The sequence below is a fragment of the Leptinotarsa decemlineata genome, unplaced genomic scaffold (assembly GCF_025532065.1).
Source record: "Leptinotarsa decemlineata unplaced genomic scaffold, Ldec_3_MD MMD2_tig00026354_RagTag_RagTag, whole genome shotgun sequence".
NCBI classification, from domain to species: domain Eukaryota; kingdom Metazoa; phylum Arthropoda; class Insecta; order Coleoptera; family Chrysomelidae; genus Leptinotarsa; species Leptinotarsa decemlineata.
The window spans coordinates 14,811,724-14,822,437 of NW_027412702.1; the positions used below are offsets into that span (position 1 = coordinate 14,811,724).

Below are 10,714 nucleotides of genomic sequence, written 5' to 3' on the forward strand. Positions count from 1 at the left end.
GCTGCGTGCACATTTTACCACGTTTAATCTCAGCAAACCACTTTTCAGCGGTGCAAAGTCAGAATAATGTTTATCAAGCCGAGCCTTGCCTTAAACACTATTTGTTTTCCACCAAAAAGGTGATGCTCCATTAAATTATTTCTTATCCATTTTCTCAAAACTAACAAAAGTTGTTTCACTCAAAATTATGTGTGTTATACCTACATATCATGAAGGTGCATGGAAACATAGGGCTTCTTTGGCAAACTGCTATATCTGTGTGTTAGCCTCCAAACTCTTCAGTCCATCATATGAACATTGCAAGGTCGCTTCATTGAAAAAAATACCTATATTATTTTTTCAATAAAGCGGCCTTTTAACAAGTTGTGAGGAAATCGTCTTGTGCAAAAATTTTGCCAATCGAAAGAGGCAAAAATTCCACTACTGAAATTCGTAACAGGTTTGTTAATAGTCGCAACAAATTAGGAATGAACGAAGACAAAACTAAACAATCAGAGAATAAGAACAAACTGCTTTGCAGAAAATAGATTTTTTCGTTAGAGGTTATTGCCATCGGCCAATAGTTCAGCCATCATTAACACAAGCAAAAAAGCAAAATTAACTTGCTGAACAATACGCATCTAATTGCAAAGTTGATTTTTGGGAAAACACAACACAGTATTAGTACTGTACATTCAACAATGCGGGATATTAATTTTCTATAAATAAGTATGTGAGTGGCTCTATTCGACCTCTCATGGCAACTCCCCGTTTATTGTGGTTCAACCTCAATCAAACTCGACCAAATAACTCCAGCCTACCAAAAAAGCAGATTACTTCATTCGGTGAATGTTCTTCAACGTCAACTGGGTAGAGTGGTATTATGATAAATGCTGTAAAAGTTATTCGGTCAAGAATAACTTTTACAGCTTTGACAGACAGACCAGGGAATATATTTCTCAATCTACTGAGGGCCTGATTGCCAGTCAATCTGTGGCAACCTTCTGTTGCGCATTTCAGGGAGACGCCCCTCCTCAATGACTGTGATCACCATCAGTAACCACCAACCAGGAGATGAAAACTGTGGTCATCTTGGCCGGAATGTTCAGCTTCGGAATCGTGCCTGTGAAACATCTTCTGGAATATCCTCTACAGCACCCATAATGCAAGGCAGATTCATAACATATCCTCTTCTTGTGGAGGAGATAGATTAAGAATTGAAAAGCTGAAACATTTTAGTCCAAAGTTACAGAGGGGGCAGTTCGGGTCGTTTGGAGAACGTCCATCGTTTCTATAGAGTCAGTGAGGGTCAGATTTTTGGTTATCCCGTATCATCATAATAAGGTTTTCTACAAAGACCCCGATATCTCGAAGGTTCCGTAACTGACACTGAGTGGGTTCAGAGTCATACTTCTTTACACGGATCCACTCACCTTAGCATGAGGCCGTCACAAAGTAAGACGCTCACCTTTACGGGTGACACCTAACGCAGTAGGAGAATTTTAACGCCTTCAGCTGCAGGGCGCTACCGATTATTGTACCTAAAAAATGAACTGAAAAAGTTTCTCGAGTGTTCCATAGGCTCTTCAGCCTTTCCTGTAGAAAAGGGATTTTGTATCGTATTGGTATGCCGCTCGAGCTTGGCCTCCACCAAAAGATGGCAAAAACATTTTTCCAAATACCAAAGGTTGGGTTGAAAAAGAGAGGCAAATATGTGCATTTCTGTGCATCACATCCAGCTGATACCTAGCTTTTTTTCAAATATACATGACCTTAGTCCTCCTGGATGTTTTTATTGTATATTTTTCATTATGTATTTTCAAATTGAGGCATATTGTTATATTCATTATCAAATATAAACTTTCTCATCAGCACTATTGTTATATTCTCCAAGAATGGAAACATTTGAGTAATTCACAGTGACTTTTGAGTCTAGTTAGTCTTGATTTCAGTGTTTGACCTGTGTATGTTTGTGGCAGGTACCACATTCTGCACCACAAACTACCCTCGACCCCAGCATGATTCCTTTATATTTTGATTTCCTTCATTGTTTTATATACATTTCTTGTCTGTTAGAAATGTTTAGAATGAAGAAAAACGTTTTTTTTTTAGTATTCCAGAAACTACGCCCGTGTACAACTATGTCTGCGGCGCCGATAAGAGCCCCATAAGATGGCGCGAATTACTGAAGATATCGGCAGTCTATGGAAGAAAATACGTGGACAATTCTGCAAATATATTTGTCATATTCACAAATTTTGCCATGTGTCACTGGGTTCTGGACATGGTCTACCACATTATCCCCGCATTTTTCATGGACATGTTTCTGTTTCTAAGAGGAAAACGTATGAGGTATGAAGAACTGAGTACTACAGAATGAATCGTAACACTTTTCAACTTTCAATGAGAAAATCAAGTGCAATAAAATGGTTTACGTAGACGTTTTCAACTATGAAGTTGAAGTTTCAACTGAAAAATATGAAGCAGATGCTTCGTGATTTCACAATTAACTTCACAAATAGAGGTGAATCGGATCACTCATTATAATTTATGTCTGTTCCTATTCAAACGTTTCCAGTACGAACAGTGTTGGATTGTTTGAGTGGACTGTACTCAAATGATAGGTTTGGTTCTGTTATATGTATGTTTATTGGAAATTCTACAAATATATAAAATGGCCTACCTTGAGAGGTCATGATTATTAGGAGCTAAGCGTGTTTTTATAGAGGTATAGAACTTTAAGTTGCAATAAAACAACGATGGATTATTCGATTGACATGAATTTTATTTATCCGAGAGATAATCTTGTGGCATTTTACATTTTAAATATGATTTCTGACATATGACCGCCACGGCTGGCGCGGATGTAGTCCAATCTGGACGTCCAATTTTCCATGACTTTTTCCAACATTTGTGGCCGTATATCGGCAATAACACGGCGAATGTTGTCTTCCAAATGGTCAAGCGTTTGTGGCTTATCCGCATAGACCAATGACTTTACATAGCCCCACAGAAAGTAGTCTAGCGGTGTTAAATCACAAGATCTTGGAGGCTAATTCACAGGTCCAAAACGTGAAATTAGGCGGTCACCAAACGTGTCTTTCAATAAATATTTTGTGGCACGAGCTGTGTGGCATGTTGCACCGTCTTGTTGAAACCACATCTCCTGGACATCATGGTTATTCAATTCAGGAATGAAAAAGTTAGTAATCATGACTCTATACCGATCACCATTGACTGTAACGTTCTGGCCACCAACGTTTTTGAAAAAGTACGGACCAATGATTCCACCAGCCCATAAAGCGCACCAAACAGTCAGTTTTTGTGGATGTAACGGTGTTTTGACATACACTTGAGGATTACCTTTACTCCAAATGCGACAGTTTTGTTTGTTGACGTAGCCATTCAACCAGAAGTGCGCTTCATCGCTAAACAAAATTTGCTTATGAAAATTGGGAACAACGGTAATCTCGTTTTGTGCCTATTCGACGAATCTACGCCTTACTTGATGATCGTTTGGTTTCAATTCTTGCACGAGTTGGATTTTGTAAGCACGCAAACCAAGATCCTTCCGCAAAATCTTCCATGAAGTGAATGGATACAGATCCAATTCCTGTGCTCGATGGCGGATGGACTCCTCCGGGTCTTCCTCAATGCTACGCTGTACAGCAGCAAGAGCTTCTTCTGTACGCATCGTACGGCGTCTCTGGGGATACGAGTTATCAATAAGAGTAAACGTGGTGCGAAAACGTTCCATGGTTAATCGAATTAACTGCTCTGATGGACGATTTTGTCGACGATAAAATGGACGTAGTGCGCGATACGTTTTCCGCACAGAACCATTATTTTCGAAATAAAATTGCACTATTTGCAAGCGTTGTTCAGACGTGAGTCTATTCATGATGAATTGCCAAACCAAACTTAGAATAAATCACTTGACAGCTGTTAAATCGGTCGCCATCATGAAACACATGTACGTTCACACCTTTCAGGTGTGGAATTTTGCTCACATATGGATAGCGATGATGTAGACCCCTTTTCTGGTCTTGTATGGCCACTCCCAAATTCATATTTGTAAGCTAGTTCTCACACTGTCAGATTACTATCCACTCCGGAGATTCTTTACTGAGGTTCAATTGAGTCATCGAAATCCTTCACTTCCAAACTTTTGCCTCTCATCACATTCACTTTGGTTTTCCTCTTTGTGGGCGGAGGATGCGTCATACTATATCAAGGAATCTATCAGTTCTCAGGTCTTAAATAAAAGAATCGTCTATACGGGCAGAAGCAGGTGATGTTATTGAACCAGCAATAGTAGGCTTATTGTCAGACAACTTTTCGAAGACCTGATATCAACACAGAAGTAAAATATCACACTTTTTGAAATTGAATACACCTTTTTCTTCATTGAGTGCATCTTGAAGCTTCTTTAGTAAGGTTGGATGTATACAAATGCCTGATTTTCTCCAGATTCTACCTTCCATTATACCACAAACTTGCACCAGAACATCTTGTGTATAGTTTATTAACTACGTTGCATTTTCATGTTTGTAGCAAGTCAGGTGTATAGGCATTCTTAAATAAACATATAAAACAAAGAAGTCAAATGTAGTCAGAAGTAGTGACAGGCATATTGTCCTGGACGATCTCTGGGATCATTATCCTCATCAGGATCATGCTCGTTGAAGTTTTTTATGCTTACACTAGAGTATTTTCGAAGTCGGAATCTCAAAATCATGAAAATACGTCAAATGGACAGTTTCAAAACGGAGTTGAATTAAGTAAAACAGGCTATCGTGGTCATAATTTCTGCTGTCCGAATTTGTGAAAAGCTGGAAAGTGTAGCTAACCCCTCAATCAATGCAACTGCTTCATATTTTTTATAATTTCATGAAATTTCATTTTTACTGAATCTGCGGTTTCTCAAGCCAAATTAGCATATTTTGGTACTAGGCGTATGCTATCGAATCTAATCATACTTCCAACAATGTAGAATATCATTCAAATAATTATTCTTGAAAATTACAGGCTCCTGTCAACACACAGAAAAATTCGAAAAATGTTTATCCTGCTATCGCCCGTCTACACGAATACATGGAACTTTGATAACGACAACATTACTCGGCTGTGGAATAGAACAAATGAAAGAGACAGAGAACACTTTCCTTTTTCATTACAAGATGTCAACTGGAATAATTATTTCGCAAGTTACATAAGAGGACTTAAGGAACAATTTCACGTAAAACCAATCAATTTGTCACACTGGTAAGTTATTAAAATACATTTCTTTCATTGATGTATCTTTCGAAGGGATTGTATTTTAAAAAAGCACGTTAGTCAAAGTCAAAGTCAAAATATGCTTTATTGTCTGAAGATTAATATCTTATTGACAAACCTTTGTTAAAATAATTCGAGTAGCCATCGCTACTTGTCAGGTTATAATTATTTGAGTAATGTTCTCGAAAACTATACACTATAAATTGATATACATTGGCAGGTAGTTGTTGAATGAAATTTCAGGTAGTTATTGAACATATGTATCTACAAAGAACAAAAAAATAACAAAAACAAAAATACATCACTTGCACGAATATAGCCAATAAGAGTTTATTTAAAGTTTACGTTATTGCATGCAAATTTCAGATTTTATGGTAGGTGATTGAACATTTTCAACCCATTATAAATGAATGAGTCTTTAATGAGGCAATATTTTGGAATGGGCGAATTAAAGTCGTTTCTTTATCGAGTGGCGTTTGTGTTAATTGGAAATCGATTTTGATGTTTTGCTGTGAGACATATAGTTTCAATAATAAAAATAGATATTACAGTGAGGATTTTCTTTTCCTGTTTCAACTCAATCATAAAAATATTAGAGAGGAAGGAATAATAAATGCTGCAATGTATTTTGCATTGAACAGACACATCAATTCTTGATCATCATCTGAGAGTGACCAATTGTGAGAGTTTTTTGGTGTCCAAAAAAATTAGAAAGAAGAAACAGTCTTCAGTAATTTTTTATGCATGTTTATGGGGAAATGCACGGAATTTATTTTATTAGGTGACAAGTCTTAACGAGCGCAAATATGTTTTGGTCATTTTATGTGTGTTTCTTTGGCAACCATTTACCAAAAGCAAGAGCATTTTTGTTTTTCGTGATCTGAGATCATGAAAAAATAGTTCTGAATGAATCGTCAATTCAGAATATTATAAATTTCTCATTTTCAATATCAGTAAGACGGATACATTGAAATATTTTCCACCGTCATGTTGAAAACTATATAATTATCATTGATTTCTTTCTTTGAATAACAAGAATCAGTATTCCACATTTGCCAGAGGAAATAAAGACGTTCAAATTCAGTGACAATGTTATTTCTAGAACAACGTGTTTTACGATTAGTATCTGGAAAACGTTCTTTTCGCTGAACTACACGGCCTAACGAATATAGAAGAAATCTATGAAATAAAAATTAATTGAAACAGATATCATTCCATTCCATCCAAATATTCATTGCGAATTTTTGGAGAACAGACTGAATGAAAAAAGTATTTTTCAGGTAATTCAGTGCCCATATGAGAGAAGTTATTTCAAAAGAACTTTTTCTCTCATATAATTCAATATTCATGTGGAACTAGTTTTTTGAGAGAACTATTTGTAACTTTTGTATATGATCTTCACATCTTTGTTAGGTGTTCAATGTGAACTCAAGTAGTTCCTTCTTTCTTACGCAAATTTCCACATTTTTTGTATGAAGATGTAGAAGCAGAAAGCCAAAAAGCTTTTTCTCAAAAACGGATCTCTCCAATAAGTATGTTCTCTTTCGAATTGAAAATATAATTGTTTCTTAACCCCGACTGAGCTATGTGTTTGTATTCAATGAATTTATTGTATTTCATCACATCATTATAAACAATACAATAGTATAGTGTCGAAGTTATTTCCTAGGTTTGTGACATTATCGAAGGCAATGACGAATTGATAGGGTTGTTCTCAAGGGTGGAGCCTCCGGTTTTGTTTCATTGTAGGTGGCATTACTTTGTTCCTGTTGGTCGAATTAAATGATATAATGTTGCTACTATAGTATAGTACTTACAGGCACAGAAATCTCATCAAGCACCTGGGTCTCTTCAAATACGATAACTTGGATACCCACTCTGAGTGCTCGATCCGCTACTGCTGACTTGCCTATATGCCCAAAGTGACAACTTTTCTTGTGCTCAGTGAACCCGTTACTTATACTTCTTTCCGTTGTTCATATGTATACCAATCCACACCCACAAGGAATCTGGTTTACTCTGGCATTACCAAAGACCTTTTGGGAGCTTTCACTGACCATAGTCTCTCCATGGTTTTTAGCGACCTGAGAAATGAAAAAAAACTGCTTTAGATGTCCTGCTTTAGAAGGGCCCGTTCACTACGTCTATCTGGCCTACCAAAAATTCACAGAATATTCTTTTTGTTAATGTGAAACTATGAGCTAGCTCTACCTACATGTAGCTGCTCATGAGAAAATTAGAGATATGAGGCTAGGACCATATATACGATGGTTTCCTTTAAATAAACGTATGTCACCGCATTGGCCAGTCAATTAAGTCCTGTGGAGGCTTAGAGCGAGAGGCCATGAAACCATATTGTTGGTTGAGAAAGTTGATGATATGTTTGCGAAATAGCAGCAAATAGAGCAACTGAACAAATGTCTCTTTCATTTGAACTACCTTAGTCCAAAAATCAAATGCACGTTGAAACGGAAATCCCAAGAGACAATCCATTCTTGGATGCACCAGTAAACAGACGAGAATATGGGACATTGGTACCTAAATGAAAAGTCCAACCACCAGCTAAGACAGGAGAGAAGGTAATTATGATTCATAAGTGATCCTGAGACTATTCCCGATGAACTCAATCATTTGAAAAATACCTTCACAGAAAATGGGTATAACGAAACCAAATTCGGGTGGGAAACGACCCAAAGAGAATACCAAAGCAACGCCCAATGACCTTGTTTATGGAAAAGCGTTCTTGCTTTATGTAAAGTATGTTACCGAATTGGGTGAATCCTGAAGAAAAATAATCTGAATTTGTTATTCAGGCCTTCGAAATCCATCAGGAAGGGTCTAAGGCCAGCAAATGATCCCAGAGAGCCTTTACCGGAAATATATCGAATCTCTTGTATCTATGGACCGATCTACATTTGATTCACGAAAAGTTTCCAAGAGCTTAAAAATTACACTCCTAAAAATAGATATTTCAATTTAACCAACGGAAATGTAGCCACGCTCACTATCAATGGAACAAAACCGGATACTTCAGTCTTAAATGTAGTATACGCTGTGAGGAAAACCAAAGCACTTTGTATGTTCCCTCATCGCTCCTGATTCTTTCTACTGCAGTAGTAGACAACTCCGTGCATGAAACCTGCAGACCATGGTCAACAAACTCGGAAAATAACTTCGACATAGTTATATCCAGTCGTGAAAGTTTACGTCATTTAATATATTATTATTATTATTTCATTGACTTCATCAATCGTGCAAGAGTGAAATTTATACAAACAATCCAAATACTATTATAATCATTTTTTATTTTACAGGTTTGCTATATTTTGGCAGCTTCTCAAAATATTGCTGGTCTTCTTCACTTGCAACACTGTGATTTCCAAATACCAAAGTGTCGCCGAGATATATTACTAGTCTCAAGGTTACCTATTTTTTAAATATTAACTTATTTATTTTTTGATTGTGATAATGAAAATGTATCATGACACAAGGATTCATCAAGAGTGATGTTTGAAAATGAAAAAATATACAGTAGGTATAAGTTTCAAAAGTGTTTTCATTCACCATAATTTGTATATAAATCAAAATCCATTCCTGCATTGAAAACAACTTCTCTTCAAAACAGTCTAGTTCTAGGTATGACTTGTAGTGCATTCCAGATTTTATGTTGACCAATTCTGAGCAAATATTGGATTTGTTATCGTAAATGTGAAACAATGGTGTATAATTAGCGAAACGTCGTATATTTTTTCGAGCATTGCGTCAAGGTGTCATTCTTGCTCAAAAAATCAAACATTACGTCATACGTATTCAACATTTGTACAAAAGCTTAGTGAATATTTATGGTGTAATTTTTCATCAGTTCCTGAAAATTATGAACGGAATCATAACTTTAGATTACTTTAGAAGAAAGTGAGTCCTAAAAACTATGTCGAATCAAATCGACGCTATCTTCACTGAATTACGAAAATGGTGGTAGTTTCATCTAATTATCATTTTTACAGTGAAAGCTACAGAGAGATAACAAGCTATCCCATTAACCGATCGATGTTGCACAGTGAGCCGTCATCAACATTTTTCTGAAGTTTGACTTGATGTCGTCATTTTTTCCAAGAAAATATTAAAACTCGAGTTCAGAACTGAATTTCCTAGAATCGATTTTTCATTTCAATGCATTGTGGAATTCCAAAAATACTTCAAGAGCAGAGGCAAAACTCAAATTTTCAACAGAATCTCTATTCTAAATAATAGATGCCGAGAAAAAAATGTCCTGTGAAGTTTATTCAACTTTGAATGTGGAAGAAATGAAATACTTACTGAAATACTGAAAAATGTTTTACAGGTTTTGGTAATGCGGCTTGAAGAACCGTGCCTACTTGACTGTATAGATGGTATATTTCTCACTTTTATGTACTAACCAGAGCCTTCATTTCCATTTTTTCATTACCAGTAATCAATCAAGATTTTCTTGAAGCTGTTATATCCATAATAATGATAAGTTTGGATGCAATTGAAACGGACAGTTCAATTGATCAAGTAATCATTATTCTTGAACCTTTTACAATTTCAATTATTGGCCTGTCTAAAGAAAAACGAACAGGTTTGAGAACACAAGAAACATAAATCAACAAATTCACAAAAAGTATCAGAAATGAGGAAAACAATACATGAAAGCTTCGCTCAAATAAAAATAAAAATAAAAGGGGCAATGACACACTTATTGAAGAAATGGAACGATCAGCAAATAAGTAGGTTATGATTTCGAGTGAAGAATAGAAACTGAACCTTCAGTTACGAAAATGAATAAATTTGTTTAAATCTGTTTTTCCGTTAACCAGCTGTCGCACCCCTACGAACGACAACCCTCAGAAGTCGAAACTGGTGCAAGCTAAGGATTAACGAGATCTTACGTTTTAACGTGTGATTCCTAACAGCAAACATTTTGGGCAATTACTAACAAAAATTCATAATAAGTTTATGGTATGATTTTCACTATAAACTGTATTAATGAGTTTGATTGTGGATTTTCATTGAGTATCGGCCAGTTCTATTGAGTACTTAGTAACAAAGTACACCACTTTAAAATGTCTTCATTTCTTGCATAACCTGACTGATTATTTATTCTCCGGTATTTCCTCACTAGCATGGTCAAGTGTAAAAATACGCATAAGTCACGCTATTTGATTTTACTCCTAATCATCGAGATCAAACATTGGCTTCCTCGGGATGTATTACAAAGAGCGCAGAGGTGGACTTCAACTATAAGAAACGAAGAACCGTCCTATACTTATACAAACCTATAAAAGAACGAATAACATTTCACCCTTAGTATGCAGGCTGATCCAAAAATGTACACCATTAATGACTTTATATTTGATGATAAGAGAAACATTTCAATCTGTCAAATTTCAACATCCGCCTAGATGCCAGAAACAAAAAACAATTACTGATATCATTT

The 10,714-nt window shown here is 36.0% G+C and overlaps 1 protein-coding gene across 2 annotated transcripts in view; it reads left to right on the top strand.

Annotated features, from left to right (window-relative positions):
* Nucleotides 1-8,806, top strand: part of LOC111511859 (fatty acyl-CoA reductase wat) — a 31,033-nt gene extending 22,227 nt beyond the window's left edge. For both annotated transcript variants that reach the window (XM_074184046.1, XM_074184047.1), the window contains 3 exons: nucleotides 2,092-2,331; nucleotides 5,008-5,244; nucleotides 8,571-8,806. In XM_074184046.1, coding sequence (XP_074040147.1) covers nucleotides 2,092-2,331; nucleotides 5,008-5,244; nucleotides 8,571-8,670 — 577 coding nt within the window. In that variant the 3' untranslated portion in view covers nucleotides 8,671-8,806. The remainder of the gene's footprint in view (nucleotides 1-2,091; nucleotides 2,332-5,007; nucleotides 5,245-8,570) is intronic.
* The last annotated feature ends 1,908 nt before the right edge of the window (nucleotides 8,807-10,714 follow it).